General features: G+C 42.6%; 1 protein-coding gene across 7 annotated transcripts in view; it reads left to right on the top strand.

Annotated features, from left to right (window-relative positions):
• Deup1 (deuterosome assembly protein 1) overlaps window positions 1–19,209 on the top strand; it is a 65,150-nt gene that overhangs the window by 40,597 nt on the left and 5,344 nt on the right. For all 7 annotated transcript variants that reach the window (XM_021173322.2, XM_021173324.2, XM_021173317.2 and 4 more), the window contains 3 exons: window positions 3,378–3,572; window positions 5,082–5,168; window positions 12,324–12,520. In XM_021173322.2, the coding sequence (XP_021028981.1) occupies window positions 3,378–3,572; window positions 5,082–5,168; window positions 12,324–12,520 (479 nt within the window). The remainder of the gene's footprint in view (window positions 1–3,377; window positions 3,573–5,081; window positions 5,169–12,323; window positions 12,521–19,209) is intronic.

Below are 19,209 nucleotides of genomic sequence, written 5' to 3'. Positions count from 1 at the left end.
AGATTCTCCCATATTACACAGATAATAATTTGTAGACGATAGTTTTGAATGTAGCCTCTCTCACCCCAGGAACTACATGCTTACCTCTGTTAAAATTCATGAGCTAATGAGCTAATGCAAATTACATGCTGAGAACAGGACCTGGCTCAGAGGATCACCTGAAAGATGTGGGCTACTGTTGGTTTGGGCCACACCTACATTTCTAACTAAGGGCCTAACAAGGTCCAAGCACTTTGCCAGATGCTAAAAAACCTAAGATGAGGAGGGTGTGGGCATGGTTCTCACAGAGCACTGGGTTTTTCATTCATCCACAACCAATATACCTCCCTAGTAACTATTTCATCAGTTTCAATAGGAATACATTGGAAGGAAAGATCTTAACTAGGTACAGTAACTCACGTGAATAATCCCAATATTTGTGGAGGTTGAGGCAGGAGGATTGCCACAAGTCTGAAGCCAATCTAAGCTACATATCAAGACCCTGACTCCCCTAAAGGCAGATCCTGGCAGAGCTGGGTGTCTGAGAAGGAATGCAGATCCAGCCTACGAAATTTGTTATAGAGCAACTGTCATTTCCTTCCTGTTTTGAACACTGATACCACTTGATTTTACTGATTTTAAAAATATAACTTTCAGCTGGACAGTGGTGGCACATGCCTCTAATTCCAGTATTTAGGAGGCAGAAGTAGGCAGATCTCTATGAATTCGAAGTCTACAGAGTGAGTCCCAGCACAGCCAGGGCTACACAGAGAACCCCCCCCCTATATATATATATATATATATATGCTCTTTACTGGCATTCCATGAGACTCTGTCATAGTAAAAGGGGTGCCTAACACCACGTATGATTACACTCTCCTGAACCTCAGAGGCTTCTGACAAAGTCAGAACTACAGAGTAAAATCAGAAATCCTGTATGAGTGGGACTCTGAGGTGAAGGAGAGGTCAAGGCACAGATCTTCCAAGCTCCTGGCAGCCCAGGCAGCTGCGCTCTGCAGGGCAATAGTGGATAGCGGAAGTAACTAGCTGCAGCTTCCAGAAAGATCTACAAAGGGCATTTCCATTCCATTGCACTAACACTATTGAGGGCCATGTGTTACGAATTTTGTGAGTGTTTTTCTTTTGTGGGTACAGAGCTGTTTTTATTCACTTGTTTGGTGATAAAATTCACATTTTAAAAAGGCCATGTCATTGGAAGCACAGATAAACCAATCTCATTTAGAAGCACATTCAATGGAAGAGCATATTGTTTTAATATCTAACCACTGGAAACTAATAAAAAATATCTTAATCCTCTTTCAGAATAGCATATTTATTTTCTTAATTTTCCAAGTTTTGTCTTTAAGAGGCTTGTGTTAAAGTATACCACAGAGACATAAACAGTAAAATCCAGACTGTCAAACTGCAGAACAATATGACTGATTCACCAAAGAAACTGCCAGGAGAATATAAATAGAGGAGGTGGGGACCAAAGAGATTCAGAGGGAGTGAGCAAGGTGGATAGTAGATAGAGGGGCTTGCAGCTAAGCCTGATAACCTGAGTTCCATGCCCAAGACTCGCGGTGGAGGAAGGGACCAACACCTGTGAGTTCTCTGAACCTCCCTCCACACATGTGCCATGACATGCACATGCATATGTAAACACATGTAATTAAAGAGACTCATAACATATCTAGTTCACATTTCTAGCTTTAGCATAGAGCAGGACCAGATAAGGAATGGGTGGTACCCAGCCTAGGATGCAGCAGATTGGCCTCTGGATACAGGAACTGTGCATTAGCTCATCCTCTTTCCCTAGGTGTCAGTCCTGAACCTGGCTGTCCCGGGGCGTAACCCAGGATGGAGGGGGCACAGGTTTTAGAAAGTGACTGCCTTTCGTGAGAGCTGTAACTAGAACAAGGTTATGGGATCAGACGAAAAGCCAAACAGACACAAAGACAGGGCAGACAGAAAGAGCTGGGCAGGTCTGATGAGATCCTAATCCAGTTTCACAGACTTGAAAAACATTGGAGATTTGGGACAATTTCACATCTGAGTTCTGCCTGAAAATATTTGGTGATATAGAAGAGCTAGTCATTAAGATGCTGTCATGGAATTCTGGGAAGAGAGAGAAAAGACAGAAAGGAGGGAGAAACCCTTATTCCTTTAGAGATGTACACTGAACTTTGAAAGAGCAGGTATAGTCTCTTGTCACCTTTTAAGTGTCTGAATGCATTCAAAGAAGTTTCTTTGTGGATTTTTTTTACTTCCTTCTCTGGCTTTATGTCTTAGGGCGCGGTTGATCAGACCCCAAGTTCTATGCACCCTCCCCCCACCCCTTTGGCTACATTCTTTGCTGGGAACCTGTGCCCTGGCTCTCTGGCTCCCATCTTACCCTCAGTATTTTGTGTGATAACCTCTCATCTGGGAAGAGCATCCTGATGCAATCCCCACCCCCACTTAGCTGGGTTATGCACCCTCCAGGACATCCCTCAAACAGCACTTACTTCCCTGTGATATCAATGTTTCTTTTTCTCCCCCTGCTCTATATGTGTGTGTGTTCTGAAAGAGGGTACATTATCTGTGACTCTCAAAAGTGAGAAGCAATGAGTTGGCTCTTTAAAACAATGCCAGGGAGAGTGAACAAGGTGTAGGCAAGGTGTGAGCAATGGGGACAGAGAGCAGAGGGTCTGAGAGGGTGGCCTGGGCTGTTGCTGGCTGGATTTGGAAAGCTGAAGGCTGTAAGGAGGCCAAGTCCAGCAGGTTCTGTTATGAAAAGACAAGCGAAGATGGTGAGGGACTCTAAGGGTTCCGAGAGGCAGTAAGACATTCCTACCGACACAGCAAGCTTAGTGTGCTACAACGTGGTTCTGAGACAGAGTGTGGAGACACCGCTGCCACAGCAGGATTTATGTTTCTAGTCAAGGACCATGAGTTCCGGTCTCAAATCTGGCACGTTCTCTTATAATGATTCGAGCAAGCTGCTTACCCTCCTTAGGTTGCTGTTTCTCCATAAAGAAGGTGATTATGGCCAGACTTCGTGGTGGACACCCGTGATCTGAGAACTTCAGAGGCCAGAGCATGAGGAGCCAAAGATAGGGCAGTCTGGGCTGTGCAGGGGGACCCTGCGTCAAAACCACAACAAAGCACTTAGCACCAGTCTCTGTCAAGTCTGTCAGAGAGCTGAGTCCAGGTGCGCTGCACATGACAATAAGACGCTGAGGATTTGGGAGCTGGGAGGAAACTGACTTAGGATGCCCCTAAGTTGGTTAGCAGTGATCAGAAGTAGGCTGTCATGAGCCGCAGCCATTCAGGGCAGGAGGACTAAGAGAGCCCAGCACAGGCTGCAGCTGCTCTGTGAGGGAGGGGCTGCTCATGTCTCTGCTCACTCTTACCAGATGAGAAGCCAGCTCTATCAGGAGGAAAGCCTATGCACCGAACAGGAACGGCTGAGGAACGAGATCTCCGAACTCACCCAGGAACTTCACCAGAAGGAGGTCACTATAGCAACTGTCATGAAGAAAGCTGCCCTTCTGGAAAGACAGCTAAAGATAGAATTAGAAATAAAAGAAAGAATGTTAGCAAAGCAACAGGTATGCACGCTTGAGGGAGAGCCTCTCCAGGCTTGGCTCTTGCTCCTGCTCATCCTAGCCCTCACTCCAGTCCGTCAAAAGCCTTGGTGCCTGATCAGTTAATGAGACTTACCCCATAAAACCCTGTGCTGTGGACAAAGTACCATCAAAGACACACTAAGTTCCGACCAGACGGTGCACACCTGTGTGAGTGGTCGCATGCCAAGGTCCTGCAGCTGTCCTCCCAGGTCACACGACCCTGTCCCTTCCTCAGTCTTTTGCTATAGGACCTTGCCACTAAACTTTATTTTGTAGAAAGCAATTCCAGCTTGCTTGAGTCCCCTCCCCCCTTTTAATGGATTGTCAGTAGAAAGAAAGCGATTCCAGCTTGCTTGAGCCCCCTCCCCATTTAATAGATTGCCAGTAGTGTTTTAAACATGGAGGCAACAACATAGAAACCAGTACGTAGTTACTAGGCATCCACTCAGCACGAAGCAGTCCTCTGAGACAAACAAAGACCTTGAGGTTCCACATTAAAACCCAGCAAGGCTCGTGCCTGCCTTCCCTCCTGATGTCTTCTTTCCTTTTCCTTGCTCTAACAACTTGTGGCCTGCTTTTGACAGCGTGGACTTTATGGCCCTTTCACTCTAAGTCTAGGTGATTTCAGAGCACAAAGCATGAGTCAAGACAATTTCCATAAGAGCAGTTCAATCATGTGTATTTACAAAAACAGGAAAGACTGGGCCTTCATCCAGCCATAGGCCGCAGACTGACCAGTCTGACTGCACACAGGAAACCAGCACAGGGCAGTGCACAGCAGGGTGCCTTGCTGTCGATAGTCGGGGACAACAGCACAAGAACAACTCCCAAGTTCATCTTCATACCACCATGCTTCCCAGACTTTGTCAATGAGCATATATCTTATAATTCACAAAAATAAGTATTTTTAAAGCAAGAGTTTTATATAGAAATGAGCCTTAGATATACAAAAGAGCAGGCTAGGCATGGAGGCATGAGTCTGTCATCCCAACATTCAGGTAGACGACAGACATCAGGGAAAGAAGAAAGAACTACAAAAGAAAGTCATAGGCACACAGGGAACTCAGCCAGAATACCAGAAGGAACGAATTAAACGCCGAAAGCCATATACTGCTTACTGTAAATATTAATTGGGCATTGAAGAAGTGTAACGGGCAAGAGTATTTTCAAGAAGGTTTTTCTTAATTGTGATTATAATTCCTATACATGAGAAGTGGAATTTCAGATTTGGTAGGGAAAAAATAAATCATGATTAAAGTGTTTTAAATTTCACACTGCTCAAACTGGAAGAGAGGCGGGGATGGGGGTGGTGGGGGTTGGAGCAAGGCGGGAGTGGGGGTCTGGGCACGGTGGGGGGTCGGGGGAGGCACAAGAGAACCCGACTGGTGGGAGGACCTTGTTTCCCTCATACCACAGAAAGTATTTGCACCACCTCTGACAGGGTTTATTAACATGAGTTTTACACGTGCCTTTTATCTGCTAATCTTTCAGGTTTCAGACAGAAGATACAAAGCTGTCAGAACAGAAAACACCCACCTGAAGGGAATGATGGGCGATTTAGACCCTGCACGGTACTTGGTAATATGCTGAATTCATTCCCCCAGACTGAATAGGCTGTGGCTTGGCTGGTCAGGGCTGACCGTCAGTGTGGTCACTGAGCATGCGTGCGACGAGCGCCAAGCTGCGCACTGCCTAACACCGTAGCTTGCCCAGTTGGGGCACCTGATTTGGGCTCATTTCTGATCATTTCCCAGACATTGAAAGCATGCCGTTGTCTGGCTTTTAATCCTGCAGTTGCTTGAAACCCCATATCCTAGACAGCCGGAATTCAGTGCCAACCTTATGCTCAGAGAAGCCCTCCCCACAAACCCGAATCAGAACGATTTGTTCTGTTCTTGCTTGATTCGTATTTGGCTGACTTGTTTTGTGGCTTGTCCCTTTCAACTTGATGACAAGCAGGAAGTTAGCAAGATCAACAGCTCAGGATAGAGCAAGAGTTCAGTGTTTGTTGACTGAATATATGAATTAGCCCCTGGCTCTACCTGTACTCATAAACAACTTAAATGGCTCCAAGCCTCTCACTTTCATTGTCTGATGGTTGGATTTTTGTAGAACTTTTGTTGGTCAAAATATTGAAATATTAGCATTCTTTGTTACATTTTCTTTTATTCACTTAGAAAAAAAAAATCCTACCATTATCTTGTTTTAACTGTTCAAGGAACAGAAAAATAATATTAAAAAAAAAAAAAGGCATCATGGCTGCTTAAGCTAGCCTGTTCCTTTAGCCATAATAATGTGAGCACATGGATCGAGACCTTGGCCAGCCCCCTCTGAAGCCAATGTTCTATTTCTGTCCTGTTGTGCACTGTTCTCACATGAGTCCATATTCCAGCATCAAGACAGTAGAAGCATCTGGAAGCACTCTCCCTTCTTCCTTGAAAATGGCTGTGGATCCTGTGATTGGAGCACAGATGGATAAAAAGGGAAGCTTGCTGGTCTCCCTGTCTGCTACATTAAACACCTGCCCGTCACCTCTGCCTCTTCATTCCCTAACGTGGGACACAGAAAGCAAATCCAGGCTCCATAGAGATAAATACATACACATATATACACACATACACATGTGTATATTGTAAATATTTGTATATATACATGTATATACATATTGAAGTCACACACACACACACACACACACACACACACATATTCAGTTCAATTCAAGTGTTTGTATATATCCCAGGTCACCAGAGCCCAGCTGAGGGGCTTCACTTTGCTCCTGTAGGATTTTGGCTTTGTTCATTTGTATCTTCTGCTTTTTAAAGAAGTAAAACACACAAAGATAAAAAAGCAGCTGCTGATTACCTACACCCACCACCCACCCTGACGATTCCTCCAGCCCCATGTGAGCAGCAGAGGATGCTGGGCTGACAAGCAAATGGTGGCTCCTGTTGCTTCTCCTGCCCCTGACCGTTTGCACAGCTAAGCTGGGGAGACAGTCTCCATCAACTATAGATGTGTAACTCAAGCATTGTCCAGAGCCGACCTCCAGCTGTGTGTGTGGACAGCAGTACAGTGAGCAAGTGCTCGGAACGTTTATACTCATTCAAACTCTACATGACTGTCTATGAATTAGCCCAATATGTGCAGGCAGGTGACGTCAGAACACAGTCCCTGCTTTAGCCTCTGCGCCCCCTTCCTTCTCTTCCACATCATGTCCCATGTGCCAGACAGGGGTAAAGAGATGGCTCAACAGTTCAGAACATTTGTTGTTCTTAGATAGGACTTGAGTCAGTTCCCTGCTCCCACGTGGCAGCTCACAGTCCAGTTGCAGGGGATCTGAAACCATCTTCTGACTCCTTCAGGCTCCTGTGTACAAAAGGTGTAAGGTGCGCACACACATATACAGATACATATAATTTTTTTAAACTAGGCTCACATACATAGACATATTTGTGTGTGTCTTATTTTTGTTTGCTCCAAAGTGTCTTTCTATACCAACTGGCTCAAGCATAGTTTGCCCTTTGTGATCGTTTTATAATATTCCATGGTGTGTATATACCAAAAACTTACTAGACTTTCTAATAACTATTTCAGCCCTAGTGTATTTGAAAATATTTCATATTTTCACCTGACTAAGTATCTCATAAAAAATCCCAGCATGAGAGGCTTCCTGGAGGAGGAACCATCGGCTCACTTGCACTCCAGGATGTGTATTGTAATGCTAACACGAGCTGTCCAAGCCTGTTCCTTCCTCTCCTTTATGCCGTCCTTTTTCATTGCCGCCCTGTTCCCAAGGTAACTCTCTCTAGCACTTTGATGCGCAGCTCCCTGACAACAGGTGGGCCCCATTCGTTGGTAGTTTGTAGCAAGGTGGACTAGATACATGTAATGTATTTTTCTCTGATGTTAGTTTTCCTTTCTTTGCCAATTTTTAGGAGCATTTTCCAGTCTGTTTTCTGTAACTTTGTTTTTGCCATAAGTGAAGTTTTAGTTTGACTTGTCAAAAGTCACTGTCTCTAGATGGATGCCTTTAGAGCTTCCTTCTCTAGAAACAGGGTTCTCCACATGTGCATACATACTTTTGGGTTTTTTTCCAGAGGTTTCATCTTTTCCATGCAATTGTTTGATCCATTTAAATTGTACTTTGAAAGGCAATATGTACGAACACAGTTAAACTTTTCATTAAGACCAAGCTCAATGTACCAAGTTTCTCCTTGTAATTTCCTGTGGGTTCTATCTGAAATTGAATTCATTTTTGTATTAACTTTGAAGACTTAATGCTTTTATTGTAATAAGATATGGCGTGATTCCTCATTTCTTCATAACACATTTCCCAATAATGCAATTTTTCTTTGATAGTTCGTTTTCCTTCCTTTAAAATTATTCCCCAAGTTATTTACAATTCCTGTCTCTGTTACAAATGGAGAGCTTTGTTTTTACTATATCAAGCAGCTAATTGCTAATATTGAGGAAGGTCCAACTTCTTCTGTACCTTCTATAGAACATTGTCCTAGTGCCGTTTGGCTGCCCCTTCCCCTCTCCTCCTCACACCTGCTCTTGTCACTGTCATTCTACCTTTGCTAAGACAGGAATATCTTGAGCCATGACAGTACTTGCTGGAAATTTTTCTAGGTTCTGACTATAAATGTCACACTTTTGGAGTTTTGAGGGATATAAATTTGTTTTTCATTCATGATTCCATATTGGGAAATATGGCTGCTAGTGTTTCTCTGAGCCTTTTCAACCGATGACTCTGTGTGAGTGTTCTCCTTTCACTTGTTGATGTGTTAGGGACTATGGTTGACATATTTCCCGATTTTGTCCGAATTTGGGTTCCTGGAATAAATCTTCCCAATCCTAAATTGGCTTGATACCACAGTGTGTTTGCTTAGAACCGAAGGACATACTAACTCACAGAAGTTCCAAACAGGTGTCCTCAGGGCCACACTCCTCTGATGTGTGTGTACCGGATTCCTCCCTCTTCTGTCTCCGTGTGCTGTGGTCCCATGTCTGCGTGATTCTCATGAGTCAGATTTTCGTTTTAAAATAAGGCCATATTCTAAGGGACTAGGGGTTAGGGCTTCAACAAGCTTTTGTAGGGAGCCACAGTTCAAACCATAGTAGTCATGCTCTGCTCTGTCGGTGTTAGCACAGTGCTGGGTTTGGTGTGATGACACTTTATTTAAAGTTTGTCTTAGCTCCTTGTACTTGTTTTAAAGTAACACTGTTTTTAAACTCACACTGGAGGTTCCTGGCGATGGGATGTCCACTGAAAAACTTAAACCAGCCTTTACCTTCCCCTCTTTCATTCAAATCTCTTTATTTTTTCCCTGAGGTCATTTGGATCAGCTGTATCTTTTTAGAAAAAGTTTCCATTCCATTTATTTCCTTACTACTGAAGTTAGTTAGAACTACACCGTCATTCATCTCCCATCCCCCAAGTTCTGTTATTAGGTTTCCTGTTTGAGATAGGGTCTCATTACTTGTCCGAGGCTGCCCTTGAAATTCTATCTCAGCCTCCTGTGTGTCAGGGTTACAGACATAAACTGTCATACCCAATTCTGGTTTTAGTTTCCTTTCTTCCTCTTGGTCTTGGATAATTGAACACATTCTCTTCCATTTGACTTAGCTATGACTCACATGTTCATCTTACTAGTGTGTAAAAGTAATGGCTTTGAGGGTTCTATTACTTGGATAAATTTTAACCTTTATCTTTATTTTGTTTGTATGATAGTTTACATCTATCCACAAGTGTGTCCCACAAGTGTGTAGTCTCTGTGCAGGCCAGGATAGAACATCAGATTCCCTGGGGCTGGAATTACAGATGATTGTGAGCTATGGGTGCTGAGGATTGAAGCTGAGTCCTCTGGAAGACCAGCCAGGACTCCTACCTACTGAGACCTCTCTGCAGCCCCCTGCTTAATTTATTATTAGAGTTTATCAGTTTCTACATGCTGGTTTATTTTACTTTGTTACAATTTTCAAATTTTATGAAATGAAGAAAATTATTATTCCTGTGTATTAGAATCCTGTAAGTATAAAAAAAATCCATAATCAGATTACTTCAGCAATAATTAGAAGAGATAAATATAAACTTAAATGATTAGAACTGAAACTTCACTCTAGGCAGAAAAAAACAAAATATATACATTATTTTCAGCCTCCTAACATTTGTGATATTTGGATAATATTAAAATAGTAGTTGTTTTTTCTTTGCCTTTCTTTTTTGGGGGGAAGGGGTGCTGCATGTAGGTCTGATTACCACATGCGCATGTTGTTCGCAGAGACCAGAAGGGTGTCTGATTCCCTGGAACTGGAGTTAAGGATTAAAGGATATTTATGAGTTGCCATGTCCATGCTGGGAACCAATCCTGGGGCCTCTGCAAGAGCAGCAAGTGCCCTTAACCAGTGAGATATCACTCCAGCAGCCCCAGTACTTGAAATTGGCCCTGTCTAAATAAATGCAGATTTGAGAATGTTTCTGGTTGCCTAATTCTGAAGCTCCTTGCTTGCTTCCTTGGAGAAGAAAGTTTGACCAAAGATGCGAGTCACAGTGATGAGAAAGCCACTTTGTAGGCCACTGCCCCACAGGCAATGGAGAAAGATTGGCTGGGTCAGCCACAGAATGGATGGCTAAATTTCTCCAGGTCTCAGTGAGATGCTTAGATGCCCTTCTGTGAGTCTTCACCCAGAGCCAGACCTTTCTCTGCCTTTCCTAAGCTTCCATAGTATGCAATACTAATATGATGGTATGAATGATTATCAATATGCAGTTATTCACAGTGTGAGGAAGTTTGGAATGACTATGAATGCCATTCTATATGGATGGTTCTCAATGCTTGGAAATTTAGGGAGTTCAAAAAAAAAAATGTCTAAGCTCCAAACATTTAGTTTTCTAGGCCTCAAATCCCAAATGTTTGGAGCTTCAGAAGTGATGTGTTGCTTGAGTCAAGCATTTTATACTAAGGTATTGCTCTTCTGATCCCAGAGAACTGCTGTGCCATCAGTCACAATGCATCTTGGGATGTTCAATACACAGGTCTGGAAGACGGAAGAGGGCAAGCGAGAACCAAACACAGCTTCCTTATGACTTGTTGTTGTGTGAGAATAGAGTCTACTTTACAAAGCTTTATGAGAAGAACAGTGCATGCACACATGCGTACTTATGCACATACAAGCAAGCAAGCATACACACACACACACACACACACACACACACACACCTGTCCTGGAAACTTCTACAGTGCCTAATTAAAACAGCCTGAGAAATCTCTAAGCCTCTTGTTTTAACCATTCATTTTGTAATTTAAATATATTTCACTTTACATCCTCGGAGTGGGGCATTAATATATCAGGTAGCAGAATTCTACTATGAATCGACCCTGCTCCAAATGTGCAGTGCTAGCTCTGTCTCAACTGTAAGATCAATTCAGCAAAATGGTCCAGATATCAACCCCAGTTCACAATAAGTTCAGCATGCAATTTGTTACATCACCCAGCAGTGGGGCATGAATATTTTAATCAATATGCGATTTGAATAATTGGAATAATTTATTATTTTACTGCCTTCTCTAGTTTTATAGCAGAACTAACTCAAAATATGCTAAAGAATTAAAGGTGGAATAATGAAATCATAAAACAAATAGAAGAAAGTGAAAGTAAATATTTAATAGTTCTTTAAAAAGGAAAAAAAATTGGGATGTGAGGCAAAGAGGAAGGAGCAAAGGAGAGTTGGCGCTTTTAAATTACAACAACAAAGTCCCTTCCTAGAGAAAACATGGCACACAACACAACTAAAACTTTAAAAATGCCTTTAAAAACCCCATGCTTTCTACCAACTGGAGATAGACACTCTGGATTTCTGTCTCTAGTGTAAAACGTATTTTGATATTAGTAAGAACTCTTAAGTGGGAAAAGAGCCAAAGAATACAAGAAGCAGCTGAGACCACATAGTGTGAAGTTGCCAAAAAGAACATGGGTATCCATTCAAGTTCAGCGATGAAGCTTGCCGTTACCTGCCATTGGCAAGTGTGACAAATAGCAATGATAAATTTTGAGTGTAATAAAATAAGACCTTTAGGCTATTACTAATAGGAATTTATGAGATTCTTTTTAGGATTATTTTCAGTTTTATTTGTGTGTGTGTGTGTGTGTGTGTGTGTGTGTGTGTGTGTGTGTGTTTATCGTATGTTCATATGCCCTTGGAGGCCAGAGAAGGGTGTCAAATCCACTGAAGTCAGAATTACATGTAGTTGTGAGATGCCCGTTGTGGGTGCTGGGAACTGAACTCTGGTCCTCTAGAAGAGATTGTAACCTCTGCACCATCTCTCCAGTCCTGAATGCAAGAGAGCAATGTAGCACAGGGGTAGACTTCCCATTGAGGTCCTCAAAGATCTTCATTCAGTTTATCCTTGTGTTGTAAAGAACTTCCAGTGAAGGTCTGCACGTGAGAAAGTCACAGTTCTGTTGATGACTCTGAAACAGACTGTTTTCAAGAATAGAGGTGATTAAACTTTAACACCTCTTTAATGCAGCCATTAAAAAGTATTTTAAATATATTTTAATTAATTTATTAATACTAATAATTTGTATCTAAAATCTTTAGGGGGAACAAAGTTCACAAAAAACGCATCACCTGGTTCAAATGAAGGGTCTTGGCAACACAGGAATCTAGACACGGAAAATTAGTGTCCCGTAAACGTCCACTCAGTGGGGGTCTGTTTTACTCCCTAGGCTGTGGACTTAAGTAACAAGAAGCATTCACAGTACACATCGATTAATAAGCTTGAATATGAGAACGAAAGACTCCGAAGCGATCTCGCCAAGCTCCACGGCAATGGAAAAGCATCGTGGCCCAATCAGAGCAGCTATGGTGAAGCAGGGGCATACGTCTTCCAGAGCCAGCTGAAAACGGAGACCAGTGGAGACAGGTATGCCAGCTTGGCCATAAAAAAACAGACATTTAGAAATCCCTTGGGGAAAATGTGTAAGTATTATAAAGTGACGACCTCTGCAGGTGTTTGTATTCTATGTGGTAGTGATAACACAGGAGTCTGGACACACTGTTTTGTAAAAAGTACAGGCTGGCAATAATTGCTGTCCAGAAATAACGGCGAGCCAGGTGCAAAGCCCCTGAGCTGGGTGCAGAGCCCCTGGGGATTTTTGTTTGCTACTCACTTCAGAACACTCGTGCAAGAAGACATGCCCTACAAATAAGTAATCTCATTTTTTTAACAGTATGAGAAGTGGAGGGGGGGACCAGAATTTACTCTGTTAGATCTGATGTTAAAGCAAAACAAAAAAACATAAGGAGGTGTCACTTCTTTCTGTCCTTCCCTGATGCAGGTCCTTGGTGTTGTCACCTGCTGTGGTGACTCAGAGCTGGTCACATAAGCAAGGGCCCCATGGGCAGTGAGAGCAGTGAATAGAAGAACAGTAACTGCTGTCCACTTTACTCCCATGATCTCTAAAATGGGTCCACTCACAGCCAGAGTTGATGTGTTTATAACGAGCCATGCTAATTAACTTAATCTTAACAAAGGTCTCTGGGGGCAAATCACTGCTTCCTCAAACCTACAACTGCTCTGCAAAGCAATTCTTTACCCACATAACTTCTCAGGTTTCTGAGAAGGGCTATGGTATGCTGGCTTGGCCAAACTTCTCTGGCACGAGCCTTTCATTTTTCATGATCATTAAGAAGATCCAAACCTCACTGCAACTGAGGTCCAATCCTCAGAACCTGAGATACTTAGCATGAACAGCTAGCAATGTTTCCAGTTTTTTGTCTGTAGGGTGTTAGTGAGGATTGTATGAGAGAATCCATGTAGCATGTGTAGTTGCATGTGTGTTGATCACTATCACTAATATTATTAGTAATGTTATATTTGCAATATTAACACCTTAATGATAATTCACGGTAGCTAAAATGCATATTTTGGTGACCAATCTAATAGCTAACCCTGAAGTCCGAAGAAGGTAGTGCCAGAGTTCATCTTGGTAGCTAAGCAAAATCGATGGAACAGACCAAAATAGGGGGCGGGAGTCCACTCATTCTTTTTGTAAGATTGATTCATTCTATATATGTGACCACACTGTCACTCTTTTCAGAGACACCAGAAGAGGGCATCAGATTCCATTACAGATGGTTGTGAGCCACCTTGTGGTTGTTGGGAATTGAACTCAGGACCTCTGGAAGAACAGTCAGTGCTCTCAACCACTGAGCCATCTCTCCAGCCCCCTCTCTGTTCAGTATTCTTAAGACCCTAGAGCAGTGTGCTCCCTTCACTATCTCAATCCTATGGTTACTAGAAGGATGGGTTCTTTTCAATTTTAGGTTTATTTTTGTGTATGTGTGTTTTGCCTGCATATCTTTACATGCTCCATGTGCATGCCTGGTGTCCACAGAGGCCAGAAGTTAGGGATGGATTCCCTGAAACTAGAGCTGCACATGGTTGTGAAGTGCTGGGAACCAAACCCTGGCCTTCTGCAAGAGCAACAAGTATTTCTAGAAATTGGAGACCCCTCTCTAATTCCAAAGATGGATTCTACCAATTCTAATGCTTCTTGAAAGTAACCCCAAGACTCTCCAAAGTGCTAAAGTAATCCCTCTCTAGAAAGGGGAGAGTGAGGGAAGGTCAAGGTGCTGTGGTGGGGACACCTTGCTAAGGTAGTGGTGGTACTATAGTGAGGGTGCCAGGATATGGGTACTGTGCAGGAGGTGCCGTGGTGGGCATATTGTTGTGGGTACCATGGTAGGTCGTAACTGGGAGTGCCACAGTGAGAGTGATATCCTAGTGGAGGTGTTCTAGTGGGGATGCCATGATGGAGGTGCCATGGTGAGAGTAATGTCACGTGGCTGTCATGGTGGTGTACCACTGTGGATATTTCACTGTGGTAGCTATGTGGTGCAGGTGTCAGAGTGGAGTCTCGTGGTTGGAGAGCCATGGAGGGAGTGTCCTTGTGGTGTTCTGCTGGGTACCTGGAGTCTTCAGAGTAAGCCCTGTGGGGAAATGAAGAGGCCCTGGCCACAGTCAAAGCCATCGGATGGCTGAGCATCACTCAATAGGACTGGGAACCTGCTCTAAGGGGTCATTTTCTAATCCAAAATAAGAACCCCACAAAGTGCTTCACTACTTTCAGTCTCCATAAAACAAGGCACAGCCCTGAAGATGCCAGGTCGGGTTGTGTGGCTGCTGGCTGATGTCAGCGAGTCACTGAGGGCTCTGGGCTCCCACCTCTCTCCTGGCTCCCTGGAGCACCTCTGGAAGCCTCAGGTGAAGAACCCTACAGTTACACTGCAGTCTGTTATTTCAAAAATATTTTTCTTGGCCCTTCACCTTCCTTTGTCGGGCAGTCTAGCATGTATTAAAAGTGCCCAACAAGCCAGGCGGTGGTAGCTCACACCTTTAATCCTAGCACTTGGGGGGCATAAGCAGACTGATTTCTGAGTTCGAGGCCAGTCTGGTCTACAGAATGAGTTCCAGGACAGCCAGGGCTAACCCTGTCTTTTAAAAAAAAAAAAAAGTGCCCAACAAACCCAAAGCAGTGGGGACAGGGGCAGGGAGAGGTAAAAGGCTCAGTGGGAGACTATCTTAATAAGCAGCCTGGAAAAATGTTCCCACTGCAAAGCTGTGCTCTGCCAGTTCCGTTTGCTGAAAGTTTCCTTAAATTTGTTTTAATGCTTTGTCTGATTTCAGTGTTCTTCGGTGACCTGGTTTTGAAAAGAAACAGCATTTCAAATGTCCTGAATAAATTATTGCCATGTAAAACTCACAATGGGGAAAAGCTGTTGCGATGTGGGGACTCTTTGAGCTCAGCGGTGAAAGTGGAAAGCAGGTAGCTCCCTGCTGATGCCAGCAGCGAAAAAAGGAAGGCTCCCTTCCAGCCTGGCTCAGGGAGTCAACTAGCAAAAGTTATATGTACATATGTGTGCATGTGCATGCATGTATGTGTGTATGCACACATGTATGCATAAATGTGTGGTGTATATATGTGTATATATGTATATGAATGTATGGTATGTATATGTTGTGGTATATATGTATCTGTTTGTGTGAGCATGAATGTATGTGTCTGTATGTATCTATGTGTTTGTTTTATTTATATATATATATATATATATACACATATACATATATACATATATATGTGTGTGTGTGTGAGCAAGTATGTATGTGTCTGTATGTATCTGTGTGCATGTGTGTATATATGTATATATAGTTTATATGTGTATATGTATGTTGTGGGTCTGTGCATGTAGGATATATCCATACATTTGTCAGGCATAAGTTAATCAGAAAATACCCATCATCTTTATATATCAATGGGTTAAACTATTTGGAGAAGAAAAAATAAAATTACTCCACAAAGCCTCAAGGTCACAGTCTGTGAAATTACCCCTTGTAATGGAGGAACACCCAAGAAGTCAGTGAGTTACACAACCTGTTAGCTATTGTTCCCTTCTGAAGTGACCTCTTGGTGTCATTCACTCAGTGTCTAGAATAATAATATAGTCATCACTTTAAAAAGTTTATGAGACATAATGGGGTTTGGTTAAGATGCTCTGAATGGTCTTCTTAAAGATGGCGCTTTGAAGTTGCAAGGCAATTTACAAGCGGATTTAGAGTACTGGGACCCAGAACTATTAATATACAACTAATTTTAATGTCAAACCAATATTGTAATAAATGGAGCTTGTCTTTATATGAGAATACACACTTAAAAGTGAAGCCACAGGGGCTGGAGAGATGGCTCAGTGGTTAATAGCACTGACTACTCTCCCAGAGGACCTGAGCTCAGTTCCCAGAACCATATCAGGTGGCTCACAGCCTCCTGTAACTCCAGTTCCAGGGAATTGATGCCCTCTGACCTCCACCAGCATCTGCATACATTTGGGGCACATTAACCCACATGGGTGCACACACAAATACACATAAAAATAAATCTTTTAAAAAGTCAATGCATGGTTTCAATTCTTATATCATGAACTGAGAAGAGACTAGTAACTGGAAACATTAGTCATTAAGATGGGTTCATGTATAGCTAATACATTGTTTAACAGGAAAACCCCACAAAATTAACAGGTTTGCCATTACTGCTTGCTAGGTCCCTTATCAAGGGACAAATCTAAAAGCCAAAAATAAGTTATGAAAACTCTATACTGTGGTATTAGCCAATAAGGAGCCGGTCCCAGCAGACCAAACAAAGGTTCCAGGTCAGGAGACAGTGCAGGTCACAGAATGGGGGATCTTCTGGAGACTGAGAAGACAAGGCTGGAAGGAGGTCACTGACAATGGGGGTTCTCATCCCTGGCTAGGAAATCACCCCCTAGTCCAGGAGAAGGACCTGGAGAAGAGACAGGGGCATATGTGTGAGGCCGTGCCAACTGCAGTCAGGACCTCACACTCCATGAGGAGTTCTGCCTGCCCATCAAGCAGACCAGCCTGCCATACTTAGTGGCCCAGAGCAGGGCCCATGGGAAAGCTAATTGAACAGTTCAACTGTGGATATCAAAAGCCTTCTGCAGTAATTTTGAAGCCCACTTTATACTGATCCATGCAGCATTTTGTGCAAGGTGGTTTTATGAAGTACTTGAATAGCTATGTTCTAGAAGAGCTTCCATCCATAAAGATGATTTCAGCCAAGGCACTTTACTTCATAATGTAGTCTTTCCCTTCAATCTCAATATTTTATTGATCTTATAATATAAAAAATATTCCTACATAAATCTTAGTAATTATTTCCATAAAGCCATCTCTGCATTCACAGCAAAATGGATAATTGGGATAACTATTTAGATAATTTAGAACAAATAATACTTTCTATAAAATTTCTGCACAGTTGAGATTACACACATACACACATATGCATACATATATAAATACACACGAACACACATACACAAACACACATATATGCACATATACGTACATATAATGTTTCTCAGATCACCTCTGTAATTGTCTTGTTTTTCCACCCTGAAGTGTCGACACTAGGCACAGGCCAGAGATTCTATGAGAATGCATTATGCAATTGATACAGCTCAGTTTGAAATGTGAGATGTTTCATCTATTGTTCATATCATAAACCATAGTATTTCCATTTAATTTGCTGTTCTGTTTCCATGGTAATTATGGTGTGAAATAATGGGGAGAAAGATTTATTTCAAGATAAGTAAAACGGAGAAACACATTGTGTTTGTTCCTCTGAGCTGATCTGCAGAGGCCTAGCACGGTGTTTAGTGCCATTTGTATGCACAGGCTGCAAGCCTGCGTAAGAGGCAAGTCTATGTGGACCGGGCTTTGGATGAGAACAGAAAACCACAGTGTGGGTTTTTCAATTGTTTCAAAACACAGCTTTGAAAATGGTTAGCACCTGTGGGAAACCTGGGCATATTAATAAGGATAAAGAGTTTTCAAACAGATTTTTATGTTTTCAAGGTCCTTGATGATTTGATTAAACCCCTGGGTGGGGTGGTCTTTGGTCAGATTTTATGAGATGTCATTTTGTTTCATTATTCAATTATCAGCCCAATGTTTGTTTGTTTTTTACTTACATTTCCCACCCAGCATTTTAGCACAATCGACAAATTCCATCGTGTTTTTCATCCTTACTGTGGGTTTCAGGTTCAGAAAAGCTTGAGCTTGTATTCAAAGTCACAAGCTATCTATTCTCACTTCTAGAGGAACAACTGTTTGTAGGGCTGAGTGTTTGGTGTGGATGAACATTGGAGTTTCTGGAAGATTACCTCTCCCTTCAGCCTACCTCGGTTGCCTGTAGCTCCCTGTAGAGTTGAAACACCATGGCCTTTCTCCATCCACTCTGGCATGTCCACTGGTGTCTCCCTTGCTCTGCTCACATCTGGGTAGTCATGTTGGGGAGACTATGGGTGTAATTTCCATTCCTAGGAGACAGTCTCACAGCAAACACCATCCTCTGGCTCTCCCAGGCTTTCTGCTCTGTCTTCTGCAATGTTCCTGAGCCTTAAGTATGCCAGCTTTATTGTAGATGTATCTACTGGGAACGGGATCCACAACTCTACATTTTGTAGGTATGATTTTCTGTAATGGCTTTTGATTGTTGCAAACAGAAGTGTCCTTCCTGAGGAGTGACAACTGTCATATATAGTTAGGGACTATGCTGATTTAGTAAAAATTGTCAATTCTCCTCCAAGATGCACGACTTGACTAGTCCTGGGGAGTTGCTAGGTTTCCAGCACATGCATGATTACCCTCTTGAGTGGGTCTTAAGTCCAATTAGAGAGTTGTTGGTTATTGCTAACTTGTTGATGTGGTTCATAGGTATCATAGCTGTGTAAAGATGTTGACTGCTTCCCTACTTTGGAATCTAAAGTAACATTAGACAGACTGAGCAGTCTATCTTGAGGAATATGTAAATATATACGTATATGCATGCAATAATTAATGAAAAAAAAAGAGGCCATGAATTTTAAAGAGAGTAAGCAGGGTTTAAGGAGTGTACTGGCTAGTTTTGTGTCAACTTGACACAGCTGGAGTTATCACAGAGAAAGGAGCTTCAGTTGAGGAAATGCCTCCATGAGATCCAGCTGTAAGGCATTTTCTCAATTAGTGATCAAGGGGGAAAGGCCCCTTGTGGGTGG

The sequence above is a fragment of the Mus caroli genome, chromosome 9 (genome assembly GCF_900094665.2).
Source record: "Mus caroli chromosome 9, CAROLI_EIJ_v1.1, whole genome shotgun sequence".
In the NCBI taxonomy this organism is placed as follows: Eukaryota; Metazoa; Chordata; class Mammalia; order Rodentia; family Muridae; genus Mus; species Mus caroli.
Note: the sequence above shows the minus strand (reverse complement) of the source record. Positions and strands in the feature narration are given on the sequence as shown.